Source organism: Anomaloglossus baeobatrachus, chromosome 1, assembly GCF_048569485.1.
Source record: "Anomaloglossus baeobatrachus isolate aAnoBae1 chromosome 1, aAnoBae1.hap1, whole genome shotgun sequence".
NCBI lineage: Eukaryota > Metazoa > Chordata > Amphibia > Anura > Aromobatidae > Anomaloglossus > Anomaloglossus baeobatrachus.
Window position 1 is genome coordinate 120637215 of NC_134353.1, and position 25177 is coordinate 120662391.

General features: G+C 45.9%; 1 protein-coding gene across 1 annotated transcript in view; it reads right to left on the reverse strand.

Moving 5' to 3' along the window:
• Window positions 1–231: 231 nt before the first annotated feature.
• The window catches only part of YIPF7 (Yip1 domain family member 7), a 104420-nt gene continuing 79474 nt past the window's right edge, over window positions 232–25177 (reverse strand). The window contains exon 6 of the mRNA XM_075334043.1: window positions 232–832. Coding sequence (XP_075190158.1) covers window positions 670–832 — 163 coding nt within the window. The 3' untranslated portion in view covers window positions 232–669. The remainder of the gene's footprint in view (window positions 833–25177) is intronic.

Here is a 25177-nt window from a genome sequence, read left to right on the forward strand (position 1 = left end):
GAGCTCCCCCTTCCCCCAACAGCAGCGGTGGTATCTCACCTTACCATGCACCGTGGGTGGCGTCATGAACTTCTAACTCCCCTGTACATACTCCCCTTTTCAACCTCGAGTAACCGCACGAACCCCCAGGTCCGGAGACCCCTCGAGCCACTGCGGTTCCGGATCCATGCCTGCTCCTCTGGTAGTAACATACATAGAAAGGACATGTACAGCATTGGCATACACTATTAATAGAGTTCTCAGTTTTAATTAAAAGCTTTATTAATCCTATAATATATTCATTATTCATAATTCAACCTTGTAAGAAAGTATAGACAGACGGCATAGATATCACGGCAATGAGGCTTAGTGACCTGTTCTTTTCTTTAAGCATTATTTCAGAATAAGCTTAATAAAGAATTAATTAGTGTGAGAACTTCAGATACTTAGCCCACAAAACCTAAATAATTCTTTAAAACAAAAAAAAAAGAAAAACACGCTTACTGTTAAAGAGAACCTGTCACTTGATTCATGCTGCTAAAACCGTGAATCAGGTTTTTCTCTGAAATGCTCTGGCACCGGTTTCTGCCTTTACAGCTCCAAATGACTGCAAATCTCATCTCTCCTTTGTTTGTACAATGGGAGAGACCTGTCAATCAGCTAGTCTGAATCTAATGATATACACTTATTTTAAAATACAGTTAGCAATGCAAAAAGTCCATAGAGCAAGGCACAAGGATATGCCACAAGGAGCTGCTGTCCTTCCATTGCCAGCGTTGTGATGAATATCTTTGAAGCTGAAAAACTGCACCATCCAATTACAGCAGCCGCCAAGAATGATCCAGTGATTCCCCTATGAAAAGTAAAAAAAAACAATATAAATAAAGAAATACAAGATAACCTAAAAATATACAAATTTTATCACCCAAGCAATAAGGCATTTATTGATCCTCCTTTATTTTCTCAGATTTCTATAAAAAAATAGTTTGAGAAGTCTTGAAATAAAATAATGTCTTTTCATCCACTTTTAGGTTTAGTTTCATTAAAACTATTTTTTTTATATCATGGACATGTCAGGGAAGTCAGTGTTACTGTTCGGGTTTGGCCGCCCAGATAAAAAAATTTAAAAAATTTAAAAGCAAGCAAAATAGAGATTAAAACAGAAGAATGATACTTACCAAGTCTCCCACATGGCTGTCACACTACTAACTGCCCCCCCACAACTAAAAATAGCAGTCCATAGCAGCCCTGGAATTGTCACATCCATTAGATATAACTATTTCGCCATCTTATCCAGCTCATCCCTATTGCCCTGGAGCGGTGGCAATCAGGGTAATATAAGGGATAAATTACAGCAGTGATTTGTCAAAAAATCACATATGTCATCAAGTTCGAGGTTAATTAGGGGTCTGTAAATAAAAAGAAATAAACACAAAACGCACAGAAAAAAACAACGGCAATTTTCTCTAATTTATTAACCCACAAAACACCACCTCAGGTCCAAAGTAATCCACACAAGGTCCCACGACCATCCCAGCTCTGCTACATCTGAGGTCGCAGTGTGCGGTCATATTAGTCAGTGAGTTCACCTGACGTTACAGCTTGAGGTTCCCATGGTACCCCAGGTTTGACCTCAGGTGAACTGACCTTAGGTGAAGGCATTGAACTCAGTGACCTCACCTCGGTTGAAGTCATTGAACGCAATGCCGGATTACTGGATTAGGAAATGTGTGCACATTGAGTATTTGGATGCAGACATTTATGCACCAAATCTGCACCTCCTGGCAAAAAAACGCCTGTTTTGATGAAGCGGAGTGTCACTCTGAAACACGTAAATAAAGCACCTTTTCATCCACTTCACAGACTGGACCTTCAGTTTTTCTACAGTAGCACAGATTGTTCCATGCTTCTTCCAGCTTCTATCAGTTACCTCCAGCTTAGGGATTGTGGACCTTGCGGCAGCTGTTCCTTGCTACTACACAAGTTGTGTGCCAAACAACCTTGCAAGGTGAGTGGCCTGCTGTCTCTTTCCCCTTTTCTTTTACTGGGTAAGAAATAATTGCGCTGTTTCTCCACAATATTTCCTAAAAACTAATATGCAGGTAGTTGCTAACAAAGGCAACTACCAGCCTGTAGTACTCTGCGCTGGCTCACAGTGATCACGGACCGCACTAGCCGGTAATTCAGCTTCTTCACATCAACAGAGTTCCTCTTCTTCCGTGCTGGTCTGTTAACTGACTGATAGCGTAATGCTGACTAAGAGCAGGCCTCCCATAGTTAGGCAGCATGACGTCAGCAGTTGATGTGATGTTAGCAGAAGCAAGTAAATCACTGGCAGTAGCGGTGGGTGAACGCTGTTTAACATGCCTGTTAAAGTTTAGGCGCATTGTAAAAAAAAAAAATCCCAAATGACCCCTTTAATATAAAGGTGAGGTTGCATTTACACTAAGATAACCCCTTCAAGTGACCTACACCATTATTACAGAAAGTCAAAGATGGCTGATTTCCTCCGACTTATTATCGTCTAAGCTTGCTATTTGGCTGCTTTTGGATGTCTATCAGCTCCATCAGGGATAACTGTGAACTGTGACCACACATCAGCGACAGTGAGTCTGAGGCACACCTCCTGCCTCCTCATTGCTCCAGTCCAATGTTCCTAACCTTCCTTTTGCAACTCTGCTTCTTCTGATTGGCTGCTGTGTATAAACTGTCACTGGGTGTGACGGGATCACTATTAACAGGGGAGCCTAAACTGGCCCTCAGACTAGGGGAACCCTCACTGCCCTTGATCCCAAAGATACGCCTGAAGGTTACATGTTTGGGCCACCTTTTTTACCACAGCTCATGAATAACCCAGGTCTAGTGACCCCCTCCCTTCACCCAGAAGAGGGCCAGGACAGGAGTGATTAATCTCACAAAAAATATAAAATAAACAGACGTGGAAAAAAACAAAACTCAAACTCACAGCAATCACTCACAGAGGTATAGACTATACATGATCAGGAGGAAACTAAAGGAAGGGAGGAAAAATTCAGACAAGAGTATATCACAACACACCAAACAGCACACAGAAGTTCACCAGCAACTGGATATCAAAGCACAAGCTATCATCGGCATGGGAGAGCAGGCTCTACCATCTTAAAAAGAGCAGAGATGACTGTGATCGTTCTCCTGCAACATGTGGCTCAAGCAGTAATCCACAGGCTAGCAGAACTTAACTGCTGCAAGCCTGATTACTAACAAAAGCATAGCTGGTCGATGCCCAAGCATGTCTGTGCAACTCAAAAGCAGTATTGTGCAGTAACTGACTCTGCTGTGTGAACAGCGTCAGATGTAGTCCTAACACTGCAACTTTTGAGCCAGACATTGTTTGACAAAAGTAACATTTTTGTGGTAAAAAGTAAAATTTTCTTTTTCACATTGCTTTAGCACCTCAAGGGTTAATAAACTTCTTGGATGTGATTTTGAGCACTTTGAGGGGTGCAGTTTTTAGAATGGTGTCACTTTTGAGTATTTTCTGTCACATAGGCCCATCAAAGTCATTTCAAATGTGATGTGGTCCCTAAGAAATGGTTTTGTAAATTTTGTTTGAAAAATGAGATATTGATAAACTTTTAACCTTTCTAACTTCCTAACAAAAAAAAATATGTTTCAAAAAGGTTTCTGATGAATAATAGATATGTGGGAAATGTTATTTATTAACTGTTTTGACATAGCTCTCTGGTTTAACCCCTTCACCCCTAGGCGATTTTGCGTTTTTCATTTGAGTTTTTTCCTCCCCTTTTTCCGAGAGCCATACCTTCTTTATTTTTCTTGCAATCTGAGGGCTTATTTTTTGTGGGACGAGTTGTACTTTGGAATGACACCATTGATTTTACTATATAGTGTACTGGAAAATGGGGGGGGGAATCCATATTTGGAGAAATTGTGAAAAAAAAGTTAAAGCTTTATTCACTATGTCCGCTATATGGTAAAACTGACATGTCAGTATGACGCTTCAGGTATGTGTGAGTTCATAGATACCAAACGTATACTTTTACTTTTATTTAAGTGTTGACAAAAAATTCAGAAGTTTGCACACCCCCCCCCCCCACACAAAGTAGCGCTTTTGTTGCCATTTTCCGAGACCCATAGCCTTCTTATTTTGGCAACCAAAAGAAAACATCATTTTGGCGTTTTTTTTCTTGCTACGCCATGTACCGATCAGATTAATTTATTTTATATTTTCTTAGATTGGACATCTCTAAATGCGGAGATACCAAATATGTGTATTTTTGTAATTGTACTAAAGGTAGGGTGATTTAAACTTTTAAGTGTTTTTTGTGTTTTTATATTTTTTTAAAAACTTTTTCGTTTACATTTTTTAATGATTTTACTAGTTGTTTTAGGGGACTTTATGACTGTATTATCTGATCACTTGTTCTGATCAGAGCGATAACTAATCATATGCTAAATTGTTGCAAGGCAAATTCATGTATCAGATATCCAAGATGATGCCTATGAAATGAAGGTAGAGGCAAAACTAATTATGGCACTTCTTAGTATTGGTGCTCAAGTAGGATTCAATGCCATATGACAGTCATATAGTACTTGGCACTCAAGGTGAAACAATGTAGAATTTTATTTTTATTGAGCGCTCACATTTCTCAGTGGTGGATGCTGCAGCTTGTCCTCAGTGCTGATCTAAACCTCACCCTTTGCACACTGATGAAGGTCCATGCTCAGGAGAGAAATATTTGTGCTGGTGTTGTTTTGGATTACCCTAATAAATTCTATGTTAATTCACCCTATTTGAGTGTGAAGTTCTATTTGACTATAAAATGAAGGTAGACTCACACTCGATGCTGTATTGGGTGGTGAGATATGGAGCCTGAAAGTCAAAAGTTCAAAACATTGTTCATAGAATTATAGAATGGTAGAGTTTGAAGGGACCTCCAGGGTCATCGTGTACAACCCCCTGCTCATTGCAGGATTCACAAAACAGGCAGATGTCTATCAAGCTTTTGTTTGAAGACTTCAATTGAAGGAGAACTTATCTCTCGTGCACCCTGTTCCACTCATTGATCACCCTCACTGTCAAAAAGCTTTTTCTAATATCTAATCTGTATCTTCTTTCTTTCAGTTTAATTCAGCAGAGAAGGCTTGCATCAGGAGAGTATATATAGTATAAATATCCCGAGCTGGGATGTGATAGTACAGAGAAAATGAGCACGTGAGAACACCTGTTAACTGCAAACCAAGAGAAAAGAAACAAAGGTAAAATACATCCGAATTTGGACAGGAACTAACCAGGCTGTGACTCAGCAATGAAGGTAACTAACCACGCAGCACAAGGTAACCGGTTTATGTCCTGCACTTGAAGCATTAGGCTATGTGCCCACGCTGCGGATTTCACGCGGATTTTGCGCGGATTTTGCCGCGGATTTGCCGCGGATTTCCCCAAGCTATTTCAATGGCATTTTGGAAATGCTGTGCCCATGCTGCGGATTTTTCCGCTGCGGATTTGCCGCGGATTTTGATCCGGAAAAATCTGCAGCATGTCAATTGTTTGGTGCAGATTTGGTGTGGATTTTTGGCTTTGAATGGGGAAAAAAAAAAAAAAATCCGCATCAAAATCCGCGGCAAATCCGCGGTAAATCCGCGGCAAATCCGCGGGTGCGGATTTGCCGCGAAAGTCGCGGATTTTCAGGCAGAAAAATCCGCAGGTACATTCTACCGTGGACACATAGCCTTAGGCTATGTGCGCACTAGAGATGTGAAGTTTCTCGAGAAAATCTTCTCGAGAAACTTCTGGGAGTGAAAGATTTGCTGACCTCCGGAAAAAATCCGCGGCAAAACCGCATGCGGATTTGCCGCGGATTAGCCGCGGATTTACCGCGGATTTGCCGCGATTTTCCCGCGGGTGGTTCCCTGCGGATTTTTGCAGTCTGTACTGCAGAAATCCGCGGGATACCTGCGGATTTAATGGACATGTTCATTTTCTCAAGAAACTTTCTCGAGAAACTTTTCTCAAGAAACTTTCTTGAGAAAAATCCGCACCAGTGCGCACAGCTTTTTTTTTTTCTCATAGAATTTCATGGGAAATGTCTGCACAAAGATTGCAGACATTTCTCAAGAAATTTCCGCGGCAAATCCGCGGGTAAATCCGCGGGTATTTTGCTCTAGTGCGCACATAGCCTAACAGTATCTATCTAGCTATCTTCCCAACCATAACCCTTTCCCTTGATGAGATACTGCATCCAGAGTCTGACTCATCTGAAGCCAGAACTTGTTCCATCTCATACTCCCGTTACTCCTCCACATCCACCTCAACCATAATAATATAAGCAAATACCTCCATGATTACGACCATGAGCAACTAACTGATACTATATGAGTGGATGTAAAAATGGATACCTAAGCTGCAATGCCCTGCGCATGAGGTAAGAGACATGTTATATCAGGGGAACTATACTACATTTCTCATTTTAGGTATTTGCTTTTATTATTATATTTTTTATTATTATTATTATTATTATTACTATTATTATTATTATTATTATTCCGTATATTAATAAATATTGGGATAGGATCTTGGAAATGGGAACACCCGTTTAACTATCAATTGTCATCTGAATACAATGTATTGCTATGAAATGCAAGTCTTTCCCTGATATTTCTTTCCTTCTGATGATGATCTACTGCAAGAAATAATTATCAGTTAAAAATCAGGATAAATGATGTCTTTAAACCAATATAATTTATGGTGAGTGTCTAACATTTATTGTTATGGAGACATCTATGCTAATGCCATATGGAAGGCATTTATAGTTTAATGACTAAACATTACATCTCTAAGGTAAAGTTACCAAAGTGGAATTGTACATTTTATGTGCCTCATCATAATTCCTCTTTTTACATGACCATAATTCTGTGAATATAGCGAGACACATAAATTAGTTGCTTGATATAGTGTGGCAGTGCCAGTTACTACAACTGTCAGGGCCATATTTCTTTCTGCTTATGCTTAATGCCCTTGTCAGGGATCAAAGATAGCTACTTATATAGAAAATGATATTTCATATTCTATGTATTTTCTACAATTACAACAGAAAAGTGTGGAAGATGTGAAATGAATACCAAACAGGCACAAGATAGCAAAACAATTAAAGTACATCAGTAAGTCCTCATTCAGACTTTCATTTTTCACGTGTCCCATTTCTGTCCTTCATGGATACAACATTGTCATTATAGTCTATGCTGCTCTTCACATATCTATGGGTTTTTTTCCGATTGTGTGTCCACGAAAAAAAAAAATGGAGTCGTCCACTTTTTATCCAAGTCCAGGTTTGAAATGACCCATAAAAAACTGTGGATTTATGAAAATCATGGACAGCACATGGACACCATCCACATACAATCCATGTGGCGTCCATTTTTAAAGTTATAGTGGTTAGTGATAGTAAAAGTTGATACACTGACCAAATACTTATGAAAATCTGATCCAAATCACTGATGAAAATTGATCGATTTTTGTCATTTACGTGAAAAACAAAAATCACTAACTTCTGAATCATGGATAAGGGTATGTGCACATGACGTGTTTTAGACACATATAACTGAATAGGATAACTGAAGTGAGCACTAATATATATATATATTATGAGTGCAAGCCAAATTAGCAAGTAGCATATTTCATTGTATATTCCAATATTTTTCCATATGCTTGAGGCATTATACTATTATCTATGTTTGATGTGCAGCCTTATCCTTATATAGTATGTATTTTTTGGCTTGCACTCATAATATATATATATTAGTGCTCACTTCAGTTATCCTATTCAGTTATATGTAGTTTTTTTCTGAATGTGAACACAGCTCCGCCCCTTTCGGCCATGTTTTTTTCCATCTCCTATATAAGAAAGTCCTTAGTTACCCCTCTCCACCCACAGCAGTTTTTAATTGCAATGAGATGACACACAGTTAGGGTCACAGAGCTAGGGACCCCAATATAGAGATATACCTTGACGAGGTCTTGGGGCTCAGTTACATTGATCAATGCGATTGCTAAATATCTCCTTTTTCCTAATATTCATGGCAGGTATGCAATTCATTATTCACATGTTCAAATTAGCAAGTAGCATTTTTCATTGTATATTCCAATATTTTTCCATATGCTTGAGGCATTATACTATTATCTATGTTTGATGTGCAGCCTTATCCTTATATAGTATGTATTTTTTGGCTTGCACTCATAATATATATATATTAGTGCTCACTTCAGTTATCCTATTGTGTTTTAGACACAGACTTACCCACCATGAATTGCAAAAGGAAGACACTTCATGAAATACCGGTGGTGTTTTTCCTAAAATGTCTTTTCTGGCATTTCTTCAGTCACTTTCTATGGTAATTTTTTTTCTTGATTGTGAGGTATGGTATGAATGCCGGGCCATGGCAGCGCTGCACTCCTGTGCCAGAGAGAGTCAGTGTGTTAGCGTCCATCATCCCGCAGCCAGTCCCCGTCGTAGATGCAGTAGTCAAACACGTGACAACAGAGTTCTCTTGGCAAACCAAACATGAACAGTTTATTCTTTCCACTCCTATGACAGACATGGCCTCACTCCTGACAGTTCTGCTGTTACTATATTTTGGAGTACCCTTACTTGACGTATCCACACTATCTTGGATCTCATCTGCTGCCGGGCACCTGTGTCTCTGTTTCCCAACACATCTTATCACCACTGTCCGCTTCTGGGCCCTGGCAGCGTTCTAGTTGCACAACTTTCCTGAGCCCGCCGGGGTGAGCCGTAGGCTCCGGACCTTAAGAGGTTACCTATGAGTTCCCTGACTGGCTTCTTACACTGTGCCATGTCTTTACTCCTCAAACCCTTTTGCAGAATTGCCCTCACAAGGACCGTGTCATGGTCTTTGCCACGCTCAGGAAACACACTTTAAATGAGTTTCATTTTTTTTGGCACAAGAGAGGTTGACCCCGACACCAGGGTCCGGAGATCCCTCGAGCCACCGTGGATCCGCATCCGAGCAGCCCCGGCTGCTAACGCGGGGATGACACACCAAGGCAGGAGATAGGGAAAGGTTGGGGGCTCAGACGTCGCTACCTTAAAACGTAATTCTGGGTTGAGGGTCAGACCAGGGTACCTCCCTAGCTTCACTCTCCCAATCCTGTCACACCTGCATAACAGACCGCCCATCTAAACAACCCACTGGTCATCTTTCACTCCTTGCCTAACTTATCTAAAATCTAATCTACCGCTCCTCTTACCCAACCGATAGGTGCAGCCGGCCGCTACCTGTACCAGCCTGGTACATCAGAGACCTGTACTTCACTATCAGCAGTAATTGTATCAAATAAATTTACAACATACTTAGTAACTAAAGCACATTATCATCACAACACAGACAAATAGCATAAAACAGTAGAGGGGGGGGGCAACCACCTCCTACATAGGAATAAATTAGTGAGTTGCTTTCAAGAAGAAGCTGTCTAAAGAATGGCAGGTCACTTCTTTTAACCATTACACTACTTTGGAAGCTTGAAGTTTTTCAAAGAAGCTTAAAAGATGGAATATGCATATGTATGTTTATGCTTTTGAGAGTTACTTTAATCATCATTTAAGATATATTATGCTAAATATTATAAAATGGTAATGCCTCTTTAAATACTTGATATTCTAGGCATAAAAGCAGTGTATTATTTTTCTATGAATGTCTTAGCTGCTAATATTACTAATATCCTGGATATTTAGCCTAATTGAAAAAGAAAAATACAGTAGTTGAACCAGTGTCAATTACAAGGAGGAAACATATGTGGAAAGTGAATATCCTGGCCATACAAGAATCACACAGTTTAATACCTCCATAATCTGTTTTACCCTCGTATAAATGTCATTTCTTTCCACTAAGATGCGGATTAATCCCTCTATCAGAAAGCATGGATCTATAGCTGCAATCCTCTGACATAAAATCTCATTAAACAATCTCTTTTGGTCCATTTCCTTTATTTAAAAATCTATCAGGCATCATGTGAACTCAATCCACGATGTGAAAGTAGATCTTTATCCTCTAATTGAAATGGCTGCGCATGAGCTCAGTGGGGAAGTGTTAGAGAAGATGAGCGCAGTTCAAGCTGTTTGTCTAATTCATCACTTGCTCGATGTTGCTGTTTGGTACCAATTCCGTAAGGCCAAGTAAAGCCACACCACAAAGGCAAAGAAAGTGAGACTGTAGGCAGGGCCGGCTCCAGGTTTTCATGGGCCCTGGGCAAAAGAGTCTCAGTGGGCCCCATGCACACGCATATACACAGATACATACACAGATACATACACATACAGACATACGCACATATACATACTTAAAGACAAATTCACAAAAATACAGAGAAACTGACATAAATATATACACAGTCATATACACTGACATGCATAGATAAGCACATAAAATCATAGAATGGTAGAGTTGGAAAGGACCTCAAGGGCCATCAAGTCCAACCCCCTGCGAGTCCAAGTTTTCTTAAATCATCCTAGCTATATGTTTATACAGTTCTGCGTAGAACCATAGAATGGTAGAGTTGGAAGGGACCTCAAGGGCCATGAGGTCCAACCCCCCTGACATCATACATGCACACACAGACACTATAGAGACATTGTTAATATCGGGAAGCCAGCAACAGCCTCACTCCCTTCCCCACTTGACTCCTGTCCAGCTCTTCCCGGAAATGTGGCTGTGCAGAGCGCACTGTGTGATGGCTATCACTAACAGACATGGCCGCACAGTTCACACTAACACTGCTCAATATACATCACAGTAGGCGCTGGGGGCAAACACATCCTTGAGGGAATAGACAGCACTGGGGGGCTACTGGGATCACTAGGGGGCACACTCATTACTAGGGGACGCTGGGGCCTGGGGGAATACACATTACTGGGGAACACTGGGAGGCATACACATTACTGGGGGATGCTGGGGGCCTGGGGGCATACACATTACTGGACAACGCTGGGATCCTGGGAGGCATACACATTACTGTGGGACACTGGGGGCCTGGGGGACACTGTGAACCTGGGGGGCATACACGTTCATTGGGGCCTGGGGGGCATATACATTACTGGGGAATGCTGGGAGCCTGGGAGGCATACAAATTACTGGGGGATGCTGGGAGGCATATACATTACTAGGATCCTGTGGGATATATACATTAATGGGGAACACTGGGAGCCTGGGAAGCATACACATTACTGGGTGCCTGGGGGGCATACACATTATTGGGTGATTCTGGGAGGCATACACATTACTGGGAGACACTGGGGGCCTGGGGGACATACACATTACTGGGGAATGCTGGGAGCCTGGGCGGCATACAAATTACTGGGGGATGCTGGGGGTATACACATTACTGGGAGCCTGTGGGATATACACATTAACGCAGGGAGTCTGGGAGGCATAGGCATTACTGGGAGCCTGGGGGGCATACACATTATTGGGGGATGCTGGGGGGGCATACATATTACTGGGGGCTCCTGGAGGCCTGTGGGATATCCACATTACTGAGGAATGCTAGGAGCCTGGGAAGCATACACATTACTGGGGGATGCTGGGGGCATATGTGAAGCCCCTCCAGTGTTGTGTCGGTGCATTACCTTCAGGGACTCCACGCAGCTGGATCTTGTCACAGGTAAGAGATCTTCTATTTAGGATTGTCGTGACGCCACTCTCAGAATTGCGGTCAGTGGGGACCGCCACTGCAGATTAAGGGAGGCCTGGGGCTGATGGTGGGTGCAGTCAGTTGTAATAGCCTCCTGAGAGTGAGGCAAGCCCCAGGGCCCTGTGTAGATGTGTAGAACCACAAGGCGCAGAATAACTCCACACAAGCAGAAGGTCTTTCAGGGGTTTTACTCACAGAAGGTGGCAGAGTGAGTAACCCGGGCGTAGCTGGGATGAACCAGGCTGGAACCAGGTGTCCTTCAGGCTGACTGATGAGGGTGACTACCGACTCGCCTTCCTTAGCCCTTTGCGTTTTGGGGTAACCCCGACTTTTAGTCCCTATGGGGGTCACCCAGGGAAGTTGCTGAAGCCTCTCTCCCCTTCGTTTTGGCCCGTTTGCTTGTAGCCTGGACCCTCCGGCTGCTTGCCTCCTGTGAACTATGGGCCCCAACTGTGGCGACGTGGCTGCGGACTCTGTAGTGTGGTCTTGGGGGTATGAAGTGCCCCCTCATGCAGGTTTGGCAAGGAAAGGTGGATCTATCCCTGCACTGGGACCTGCTACCCGTTTGGGCCTGGTAACTCCCTAGCAGTCTCCTTACTTCCCACTCCGTTGCTCTCTCTTTAGCTGAAGATGGATTTCGGGTAGCACTACTAGGTGACCGTTCTCCCCCGTCGGTAGTCACTGCGCGGACGCTGTTAGACTGCCACAGCCCCAGGGGTCTGCTCCTGACGTCTGCTCTCCCTGGACTGCACACTAAACTGGCTCACTGTTCCCTCCTCTCCTGTTCTTGCCTACGTCACCTAGCAACCAGGCTCTCTACCACACCCCTTGAGTGGAGATGGAGGCTTCGCACCGGCTTCGCCCCCTCCTGGGATCCCCAGGGGTCCTCTCAAAGGTACATGTGTGAGACCTGATCACTATGCGCCTGTGTAGTCACACCTCGGTCAGCCTTCTGGATTACCTGTGTTGCACTGTCCCCAGCATGGGTGCAGTACTCAGTGGTGCCTGACCAGGTCAGGGGCGCCACACATACACATTACTGGGGGATGCTGGGGGGCATACACATCACTGGGTGATGCTAAGGGCATTCCCATCATTGTGGGGTACTGGGGGGGCATGCACTTAGTGGCCCTGGGGACACTGGTGGCTGGGGGGCAAGCTCATTACTGGGTGGTGCTGGGGGCATACAGATAGTGGCCCTGGGGATACTGAAGGCCAGTGATGCATTCACATACTGGACCTGGAGGCCTGTGGGGCATTCACATACTGGCCCTGGGGGCCTGTGGGGCGTTAAAATACTGGCCCTGCGGGCACTTGCAGGGAAGTGGCAGCACTGGAGGACTTTGGGGGCCTGTGGGGCATATACATACTGGCCCTGGGGCCTATGGGCATTCACATACTGACCTTGGGGATGCTGGGGTATATACAGGCAGGCGGCAGCACTGGAGGATGCTGTGAGCTGGCAGCTGCTCCTCTTCGTCTGTGGGACAGGAGCGCATTGCATGCTAGCTCCGCCCATAAATGAACCCTGGGCTGTGACAGTGAACGCTGCGGGAGTGTGCTTGGTCAGTTTAAAGTGCTGGTAGCCAGCAAAGTGAGGCTGCTAGCCATAGCACTTTCTGCGGTCCCTGGAAATCTGCCCAGGGGCTGCAGGAAAGAACATGTTTTTCTTGAATGATACCGACTTCTTCCTGTACCACTGCTTGAAGATGTTGTCTTCCAGAAACTGGCAGTAGGCCTGGGAGTTGAGTTTCACTCCATATTCAATCCGAAAAGGTCCCACAAGTTCATCTTTGATGATACAAGCCCATACCAGTACCCCACCTCCACCTTGTTGGCGTCTGAGTCGGAGTGGAGCTCTCTGCCCTTTACTGATCCAGCCTCTGGCCCATCAAGAGTCACTCTCATTTCATTAGTTCATAAAACCTTTGAAAAATCTTAAGATATTTCTTGGCCCAGTCTTGATGTTTTATCTTATGTTTCTTGCTCAAAGGTGGTCGTTTTTCAGCCTTCCTTACCTTGGCCATGTCCCTGAGTATGGCACATCTTGTGCTTTTTGATACTCCAGTAACGTTGCAGCTCTGAAATATGGCCAAACTAGTGGCAAATGGAATCTTGGAAGCTTCACGTTTGATTTTCCTCAATTCATGGGCAGTTATTTTGCACCTTTTTTGCTCAACACGCTTCTTGCAACCCTGTTGGAAATTTGCCATGAAACGCTAGTTTGTTCGGTGATCACGCTTCAAAAGTATGGCAATTTCAAGACTGCTGCATCCCTCTGCAAGACATCTCACAATTTTGGACATTTCAGAGCCCGTCAAATCTCTCTTCTGACCCATTTTGCCAAAGGAAAGGAAGTTGCCTAAGAATTAAGCACACCTTATATAGGGCGTTGATGTCTTTACACCACACCCCTCCTCATTACAGAGATGCACAGCACCTGATTTACTTAATTGGTAGTTGGCTCTCAAGCCTATACAAGTTGGAGTAGGACAACATGTATAAAAATTATCATGTGATCAAAATACTTATTTGCCTAATACTTCTGCACACAGTGTAGGCCAGAAACCCCAAGTGGGATAAGAATTGCTGTGTGGCCGGCGCCTGCATTGAGAACCCCTATGCCATGAGGAAATTAACTTTATTCCTCTAGGCAACGTTTGGATTCCAGTCATAGAGGTGGCACCAATGCAAGTTCAGTCAACGCTCAGTGTATAGTGAGCAGTGTCTGTAACTACGCTCACCGCACTGACTGACCACTGGCTGTATTGCTGAATTCTAAGGCAGAGCTGGCTGTCAGTCAGTGCGGGGGGCGTAGTTACAGACATTGCTCACTATACACTGATCATATACACCACCCCTATTGGATAAACCATCAGCAGATTCGGTTTCCAATACCATTTCTATGCTGACGACACCCAATTATACACATCATCTCCAATCATCACCCCTGCTCTGTTACAAAATACCAGGGATTGTCTGTCTGCTGTCTCTCAAAGCATGTCCTCCCTCTATCTGAAACTGAATCTCTCCAAAACTGAGTTTCTTGTGTTTCCTGCCTATACTAACCAACCTTCACACGACATCTCAATTACCTTCGATGACTTAAGCATTACTCCCAAGCAGCATGCTCGCTGTCTTGGGGGTCATGTTTGACTCAGAACTCTCCTTCATTCCCCATATACAATCACTCACTCGCACATGTCACCTGCATCTTAAAAACATCTCCAGAATCCGAGCATTTATCACTTTCGAAACTGCAAAAACCCTTACTGTCGCTCTTATTCATTCCCGCCTGAATTACTGCAACTCTTTATTGATTGGTCTCCCTCGGACCAAACTCTCCCCTCTCCAATGCATCTTGAATGCAGCGGCCAGGGTCATATTCCTGTCCAGCCGCTTCACTGATGCCTCCATCTTGTGCCAGTCACTACACTGGCTGCCTATCATCTACAGAATATAATGCAAACTCATATCCCTCACCCACAAAGCTCTCCACAGCTCTGCACCACCATATATCTCATCCCTCATCTCTGTCTATCATCCCACCCGCCCCCTTCGTTCCGCAAATGATCTTAGACTAACATCCTCCATAATACGAACCTCACACATCCGTCTCCAAGACTTTCCTCGTGACGTGACAGTTTTCTAGAATGCACTACCCCAAAGAATGCGACTAATATCCAGCCCCCAAGTTTTTAAGCGTACATTAAAAACACATCTCTTCAGACAAGCTTATCATAATAACGTCCTAACGTAACTCTCCCCTGTTCCACCTTCTAAATGCTACTCGTAACCTTCTCTCTCCTATTTCTGTCCTCACATCCTACATACAACCAATAGCACGTAAGGGCACCCAAAAGGATACTGTCTAAAGACCAGATCAGTCATCTTTATATGTAACCAATAAACCAGCATAACGATGGCCGGCCAGATCTACAAGTGTGCTTCACCTTTTGTGTCCCCCTTCTTCCCCATAGATTGTAAGCTTTTGAGCAGGGCCCTCATTCCTACTGTAGCTGTTGAATTATGTACTATTTTCTCCTGTTTTTGTCTATTCAACCCCTCACCTGATTGTAAAGTGCTGAAGAATATGTTGGCGCTATATAAACTTTATTATTATTATTATTATTATTATTATTATTATCATCCACTGAACCCGCACTGGCGCCACCCCTATGATTGGAAGCTTAATGCTGCTGGGAGGAATAAAGTGACTTTCTTCCTGGCAGCGGGTTTCAGTGCGGTCAGGTTCGGAGCACTATTAAAGGGAATCTGTCACCAGGTTTTTCCTCCCCATCTGAGAACAGCATAATGTAGAGACAGAGATCCTGATCCCAGTCATATGTCACTTACTGAGCTGTTTGCTGTCATTTTAATAAAATCAATGTTTCTCTGCTGCAGATCTAGCATTTAGGGTACACTCACACAAGCGTATGACTCAGAGGAGTGTAATGCGAGAAAATCTCTCATTGCACTTGGACCAATGTTATTCATTGAGGCAGAGCAGATGGTCAGCTTTAGTCATCCAAATTCTGGATGAGAGAAAAGTTGCAGCATGCGGCGATTGTCAGCGAGAGATGTGTCACTTGCACCCATACAAGTCTATGGGTGCAAGTGAAACATCGGACTGCACTTGGATGACATCGGAGTGCAGTGTGATAATCGCATCACCTGACAATGGAGGAGATGGGGAGAGTAATCCCTCCTTCACCACTACAGCTCCCGCCCTCTCCTCAGCAGCTGTGATCTGATCGCAGGATCAGATCACACTTGCATGACACTCGGCTCACACCAGCAGCACAGCAGGGGTCGACGCTCATTAGCATATTGTGGTGCCCCTGAGGCTTCAGTCGCCACAGGGTACTGGACCTCACTTAAGGTGCAGTGCTCAACCCGGATCCATTGGAGGTCGGTACCGGTTCCACTTACACAACTCATTCACACAACCAGGTTTCCCTCCCCACTGGGGACCAGGATAGGGTCGGGTTGTTAAGGCATTCACCAAACATGGGGGACAGCCACCCACTAGTGACAGTGACCCGGGGGAGGAGCAGCCACCAGGGGGAGCTAGGAGCCAACACAAGAGTTAGGAGTTCTCCAGCAGGAGAGGAAGAGTGCAGGCGGGTTTTACCAGTGGCTCTGGTGGGACGCAGGAGTTACTACGGTTGCCTAGGGGAGAGCTTCACTGCTCCCTTGGGACTGGCGCTATTGAAACGCCCGCACCGGGGCTTGCAGGGCTCGCATGGTCACCAGGCTGTGAGTGGCCCGACCTGGCTTCCGTGACCCCCGGCGGGTTTCAATAAAAGGAAAGTCCGACCGTCAGTCCGGTGTTACAAGGGGGATGGAAGGAGGGTAACGGGGTTCCTGGGGAGCTTGCCATCGCTCTCCCCCAGGAAACGGTACGGGACGGGGACGGGGGATGCTTGCAGCGCCATCCGTGGTCTGCGGCCAGGTGTTCAGCCGCCGCTGCGCAGTCTCTCTCCGGGGCAGGTGTTCCGGGCAGCCGGATGGAATCGCTCCCCACGGGTGGAGCGGGGTGGCCCCGGGAGGTTTATGAGACCCAGGGCAACAGTCCTCAGGGACACCAGGGGCACACTGCGGCGGTATTACTCACACCAGTCACGGAGTGCGGTTCCAGTTGTTCTTTATTAAGAGTCCGTTCCACATCGCACCTGGGTGCTGGTCCTCGCTGCCGGTAGCCTTTGGTCGGTCCTGGGCAGGTAGGAGGAAGGGGCCGGTGGAGTGATCTGGGGGTCCCTCTCACTTTCGGTGCGATAATGCTATCCCTGTGGCATGGAGCATCTTGGGGACCCGCCGCCATTCTGTCTGTCTCTCTTCCAGTAGCAGACACCACACAAACCGCCACCGGATACAACTTTCTCCAGGAATCCCCAGTCCTCAGCTCCATTCCCTTCCTCTAGGTGTAATCAGCCCTGGTCTCGTGGCATCTCCTCAAAAGGAGCTGTCCTGTGTAAAGGCTACTTTACACACTGCGATATCGGTCCCGATATCGCTAGTGTGCGTACCCGCCCCCATCTGTTGCGCGACATGGGCATATCGCTGCCCGTGCCGCACAACATCGCCCAGAGCCGTCACACATACTTACCTGTCCGGCGACGTCGCTGTGACCGGCGAACCGCCTCCTTTCTAAGGGGGCGGTCCGTGCGGCGTCACAGCGACGTCACTGAACCGCCGCCCAATCGCAGCGGAGGGGCGGAGATGAGCGGGACGTAACATCCCGCCCACCTCCTTCCTTCCGCATAGCGGCCGGGAGGCAGGTAGGGAGACGTTCCTCGCTCCTGCGGCGTCACACGCAGCGATGTGTGATGCCGCAGGAACGAGGAACAACCTCGTTACTGCTGAAGTAACGATTTTTGGGAATTAGGACCCGTGTAGCCGATTAGCGATAAATCACGCTTTTGCGACGATTTTACATCGCTGAACGCTGTTACACAAAGCTATATCGCTAACGATTGCGGAAGTGCGTCACCAAAACCGTGACCCCAACGACAAAATTCGGGCGATATCGCAGTGTGTAAAGCCCGCTTAAGTCTGCACTCCCCTGAAGCCTCTGACGTTCTGCCTAAACTTTTTGTGTGTTCTGCACTAAACTCACTCCTATTCAGACCCCCCCTCCCCTTGGATGTCATGGGGACCTGCCTGTGTCCAGCCACCTGCTCATTAAGGAGACAGGATGAGTCATGGACTCAAAAGTTCATGCTGCAAAAGCTATTAACTCCTTCCTGCCAGTGATGTGAGTGTGTGTAAGGGCTAAGCCACACGGCGAGAAAAACAGTGCGAGTGGAGTGCGATAAAACATCGCATTCCCCTCGGACCAATTCTAGCCTGTGTGTCAGCACACATGGGCGATTATTTTCTCAGCCCTAATCGGACTGAGAAAACAATCGCAGCATGCTGCGATTGTAAGCTGAGTCTCTTTCTCTCGCACCCATTCAAGTCAATGGGGCGAGAGAAAAATCGCACTGCACTCGCGGTACATCGGTGTACTGCTAGTGCAGTGCGAGAATGGCAATAGCCGGCTACGCAGTAGAGAGGGAGAGAAATCCCTCCCTCCCCTCCTGAGTGCCGGCTCATCCCCCACAGCTGAGGTCTGCTCGCACGAACGGACCTCAGTTGCAAGGACACAGGCATGACACTCGGCTCTGCTGTACTGCCAGCACGAGCCGAGTCTCATGCAAGTGGATCGCAGTAGTGCCCGTGTGGCCCCAGCCTTATGGGGACTCTTCTTCCTCCTGCCTGGGAAAAATGGGGTAACATTTAATACCCTGTAACGACCTGTTTACAGGGGCGTTACACTCCTCCAGACCAAAAATGCAACACTCCGGGGTTGCGACAACAAACAACACCGCAAAAAAAAAATAAAAAAAACTTTTCATAGATAAACAAATTAACACGTCCCTTCTACCGGGACCCAATAAAGGATAGGAAGAGGCAGGAGGAAAAAGAAGAAGGAAGAGAAGAAAAGCATGGAAAAAGAAACATTTGCATATAAAAAAAAAAAAATTTAAACTTTTGGGAACAGGCCTCCTTACGACGCTCCAGGGCCCTCCAGGTACCCAGATTTAAGGAAAAAGCTCAGTAGTCCAAATCCCGGTACGGGCTGCGGTGCCGGGCTCACCCCTCCGGCCACCACTCGCCAAGGCTCGCACCCCGGCAGTCCATATCATTCCCCCATCTTCTCCTGGTCCTGGGGAGGCAGGGTTCCTGGCTCCTAGCAAATGTCCAACAAAGGGGTGGGCACGGATTTTCGCGCCCCGCTGTAGCCCCACCCACGAAGGGTGGGCCAGTCCAGTCCTTGTTGGTACGCATGGCGCCCATCCCATTCTCAATGGATGCCATTGTACAGTCCAAGTCCATTTGTCGCATGCCCGCAGCCGCGGGCACCAAAATAAATGTTAGACAATCCAATTTTGCAGATGGTAAACACAAGGCACGCGTCACCCGGCGTTACCGGGTTTTTGTCCGGACCCTACTTGCAGCGCCAAGTTTAAACGCCCGCACCGGGGCTTGCAGGGCTCGCACGGTCACCGGGCCGGTGGTATTCGGGGTCAGGCTGTGAGTGGCCCGACCCGGCTTCCGTGACCCCCGGCGGGTTTCAATAAAAGGAAAGTTCCGACCGTCAGTCCGGTGTTACAAGGGGGATGGAAGGAGGGTAACGAGGTTCCTGGGGAGCTTGACATCACTCTCCCCCAGGAAACGGTACGGGGACGGGGGATGCTTGCAGCGCCACCCGTGGTCTGCGGCCAGGTGTTCAGCCGCCGCTGCGCAGTCTCTCTTCAGGGCAGGTGTTACGGGCAGCCGGATGGAATCGCTCCCCACAGGTGGAGCAGGGTGGCCCCGGGAGGTTTATGACACCCAGGGCAACAGTCCTCAGGGACACCGGGGGCACAGTGCGGTGGTATTACTCACACCAGTCACGGAGTGCGGTTCCAGTTGTTCTTTATTAAGAGTCCGTTCCACATCGCACTCGGGTGCTGGTCCTCGCCGCCGGTAGCCTTTGGTCAGTCCCAGGCAGGTAGGAGGAAGGGGCCGGTGGAGTGATCTGGGGGTCCCTCTCACTTTCGGTGCGATAATGCTATCCCTGTGGCATGGAGCACCTTGGGGACCCGCCGCCTTTTTGTCTGTCTCTCTTCCAGTAGCGGACACCACACAAACTGCCACCGGGTACAACTTTCTCTAGGAATCCCCAGTCCTCAGCTCCATTTCCTTCCGCTAGCTGTTATCAGCCCTGTTCTCGTGGCATCTCTTCAACAGGAGCTGTCCTGTGTCAGTCTGCACTCCCCTGCAGCCTCTGATGTTCTGCCTAAACTTTTTCTGTGTTCTGCACTAAACTCACTCCTATTCCGGCCCCTCCTCCCCTTGGTTGTCATGGGGACCTGCTTGTGTCCAGACACCTGCTCATTAAGGAGACAGGATGAGTCATGGACTCAAAAGTTCATGCTGCAAAAGCTATTAACTCCTTCCTGCCAGTGATGTGAGTGTGTGTTGTAGGGACTCTTTTTCCTCCTGCCTGGTAAAAATGGGGTAACATTTAATACCCTGTAACGACCCGTTTACAGGGGCGTTACACTATGCAGGGTGCAGAATCCTAGGGTAGATTATACTACAAGTTGTCCACCAAAATCTGCAGGCTTGGGGATTGCACGTCCCTCCAGCCCCCACAGTTCCCAGAGCACAGTGTCAAATAGGATCCGGGGTCGTGTTCCAATGCAGGCCCCACATCGGACCCCGTTACCTGCATATGGGCAGGGAGTAAAGACTTTTCAAGAACCAGGGATCCCCAAGAGCTTCAGGCCATGGGGATTCAACAACAAGTGCAAGGAGGAAGGGTCTACCAACCATTGCACCGGCTCTGACCTCTAAAGGATCCGGGTTCGATGGGGCCTATCACAGCTGGTGACTGGTGCCTCCCGGGTGAGCGGCATAATTGTGAGTAAAACACCTGGAACCCGCAGAGACTGTGTCCGCCTGTCATTCCCGGCGCCACCGCTCCGCGCTTTGGCACCGGCCATTACTACTCCCCTCATCATCCTCCCTGAGGCGGAGCAGAAAACACCTTAGTTGCTACTATCATCAGCCCTGGAGGACAGCGACAGCAGCGGCGGCTAATTCCCTGGTCGCGTGCCACAGGTGGTGTCACGAAATCATCAAACCTCCATTACCACCCCCTTCTTTATTGTTCACCTCAGGGCCACAAAACAGGGCAGAAAGGGCCACCATGCGACATCCGCCAGACCTGACATCACCAGGCACGGCGATGAGTATTGAACCCCCCTGCCCTGTGGGTGCTACAATATTGAATCTGATGCACTCACATCGGATGCCATATTATTGTGTTATACAGAGCTCATGAATAAGCTGGAAAACCTGGCAGCACGCCAAGTAGTCCTCTAATGATAGTCTCGTGCTGATTGAACAGTAATTTTATCAAAACTACACTGCCCAGCCAAGTAAGTGACACATTGCTGGAATCAGGATCTCTGCCCTACATTATGCTGCTCTCAAATTAGGTGGCAAAAACTGGGTGACAGATTCCCTTTAACCTCAGATTAATCCCATATCTGCAGATAAATGGCATTTTTGTTTTACATGACAGATTCCCTTTAAATGAGCGCCAGTCAGTAAATGTTTACTGATCAGCAATCGTTCAGTGCACTGAATTGACTGTAATGTTGTTAGTACAATATTTATGAATCTGGGGACCCAATTTTAATTTTTGCCCAGAGCCACAATTTGTCTAAAACCGGACCTGTTAAAAATAGACCATCAATAAAATATAGTCGCCAACCTTTTTGATCATGGCTACAACCATTGTGCCTAAAGGCCGCTTTACACGCAGCAACATCGCTAACGCAATGTCGTTGGGATCACGGAATTCGTGACGCACATCCGGCCTCGTTAGCGATGTCGTTGCGTGTGAAATGTACGAGCGACCGCTAACGAGCAAAAATACTCACCTTATCATTGCTCGTTGACACGCTCCTCCATTCCCAAATATCGTTGCTGCTGCAGGTACGATGTTGTTCGTCGTTCCTGCGGCAGCACACATCGCTAAGTGTGACACTGCAAGAACGAGGAACCTCACCTTACCTGCGGCCACCGGCAATGAGGAAGGAAGGAGGTGGGTGGGATGTTATGTCCCACTCATCTCCGCCCCTCCGCTTCGATTGGTCGGCCGCTTAGTGACGTTGATGTGACGCCGAACGAACCACCCCCTTAAAAAGGAGACGGTTCGCCGGTCACAGCGATGTCGCTAGGCAGGTAAGTAGTGTGACGGGTCTGAGTGATGTTGTGCGCCACGGGCAGTGATTTGCTCGTGACGCACAAACGACGGGGGCGGGTGTGCACGCTAGCGATCTCGCTAGTGAGATCGCAGCGTGTAAAGCGTCCTTAACTCCATTTCTTATCACACAGCCAACTGGGATTGAGCCAATAACCTAATATATGAGCAGAGGTTTAAAACAAAAAACATGCTGTTAGTTTTACAAATAACACACAAAAAGATTATTACCTAATCAAAAAAACTACTTACCTGAAGGAGCAACTAGAAAAGATATATGCGGTACATAGCACTGATAATAATGATATACCATGTCTTGTCTATAATTCCAATCAGCAGAAAAATGTTAATACGTGGAAAAAATCCGAAATTCTCCACGACTTAGTAACAAGCACTTTTTATCGCCCCCTCTCCTTGATGAATTAACCCATTCTATTTTACTGAGATGAAAACCGGTTCTATCCCCCCTTATCACGTCTATGATTAAACGCAATTCATCATATGTTGTTTATTTGATAATGTGTGTTATCTGTAGAGTACAGTATGTAGGATGTGACAACCATTTATCGAACAGCAACAATAAAATACCACTAATCTTTCTGGAGTATTAAAGCATTTATAACAAACAGCAGAATAAAGGGAATACAACATATTTTCGTTTGAATGCAATTGAAAGGGTTAATTTATTAAGTAGAGTGGGAGATAGAAACCTCATTACTAATTCATGAAGCATTCTGAATGGCACGACTTGGTATTTCATTATCAGTGATTATATATATACATTATATATTACACACACACACAGTTTGTATATATGTATATTGTGAGGTAGCAACCACCAATGTTGGTTCGCTATGTGTCGCAGTGGAGAAGGTCCCCTGCGATATTAAACTGAAAGTGTTACTATGGGACCTGTAGTTCCACAAAGTCTTGGTACTGCATTTTAGGGTCAGGTTCCCTTTTAACAATAGCCAGTGTTCTGGACAGGTTTGGAAAATCACATACCTCTACCTGTGGGTGTGTCCGGTCTGCTTTAATAAACTGTTTGTTTGGTCACATGGTCTTTGAGTGATTGGAAGGACTTCACTTCCTGGAGGCACCCTGTAAGGAGTCCATGTGGATTAGAGCCAGCTGCAGTTTCACTGGCTAGGAGGCCAGGTGTATGGAACCTGTGGTCACTCTGCACTTAGGGAGCTGGAGAACTCCTGGGATCTGGACTGACCGTGGCATCCATGCCGTGGCTGAGAGCAAGTCACAGTTCCCGGATGGTGATCTCAGAGAGGCAGCTTTCCTAGGTATCTGTGGGAACCCTGCTCAAGCTACTGAAAAGCTGATGGAAACTTTTGCAGACGGTAACAGCCTTGCAAGCCGTGTGTGTATACTGACCGGGTCAGTTACTAATGTGCTAATATGAGGGACTGTATCCAAATCAATCTGTGTGGATACCTTAGTTAAACTGACTGTAATACAGTATATGTTCCTTTAAGCCAGAAGAGGTTTTTGTGTTTAAGTTGCAAGTGTGGTTTATGAGGCATTAAATAAACCAACTGGACTTTTAAATGGAAAAGTGTTCCTGTGAGTCTCAGTTATAGCAGCCAAGTGAGTGTCCCCAAATACATTCAGCAGAGAGCGCAGCCTCACAATATATAAATATATATATATATACATATATATATATATATATATATATTTTATATATATATATATATATATATATATATATATATATATATATATATATATATATATATATGTAATTTACAAAAGCTCTGTAATGAAAGTATTGTTTTATCATTTCTGCACTGATCAAAAATATAAATACAGCTTTTGTTTTTACTCCCATTCTTCATGAATTGAACTCTAAGATCTAAGACTTTTTCTATGTACACAAAAGGCATTTTTCTCTCAAATATTGTTCACAAATGTGTCTAAATCTGAGCTAATGAGCACTTCTTTGCCGCGATAATCCATCCACCTCCCAGGCGTGGCATATGAAGATGTGATTAGACAACATGATTATTGCATATGTGTGCCTTAGGCTGTCCACAATAAAAGGCCACTCTAAAATGTGCAGTTTTAGAGTGTTGGTTGGGGCCAAGGAGTCAGAAAACCAGTTAGTATCTGGTGTGACCACCTTTTTCCTCACTCAGTGCAACACATTTTCTTCCCATAGAGATGATCAGGTGTTGATTGTTGGTCCACTCTTCAATGGCTGTGAGAAAGTTGCTTGATATTAGCAGGAATCTGGACTTGCTGTTTTATACGCCAATCCAGAGCATTCCAAACATGATGTTTTCAGCTTCCAGGTATTTTGTACAGATCCTTGCAACACGGAGTCATAGTTTATCATGCTGCAACATGAGGTGATGGTCATGGATGAATGGCACAACAATAGGACTCAGGATCTCATCATGATATGTCTGTGCATTCAAAATGGCATCAAGAAAATGCATCTGCATTTGTTGTCCATCACAAACGCCTGCACATACCATAACCTCAATGCTACCATGGGCCACTTGATTCACAATGTTAATATCAGCAAACCGCTCACCCACACAACGCCATACATGTAGATTGCCATCTGCCCTGTACAGTAAAAACCGGGACTCATCCATGAAGAGAACAGGTCTCCAATGTGCCAGATGCCATTGAATGTGAGCATTTGCCCACTCAAGTCAAGTTCATAACAA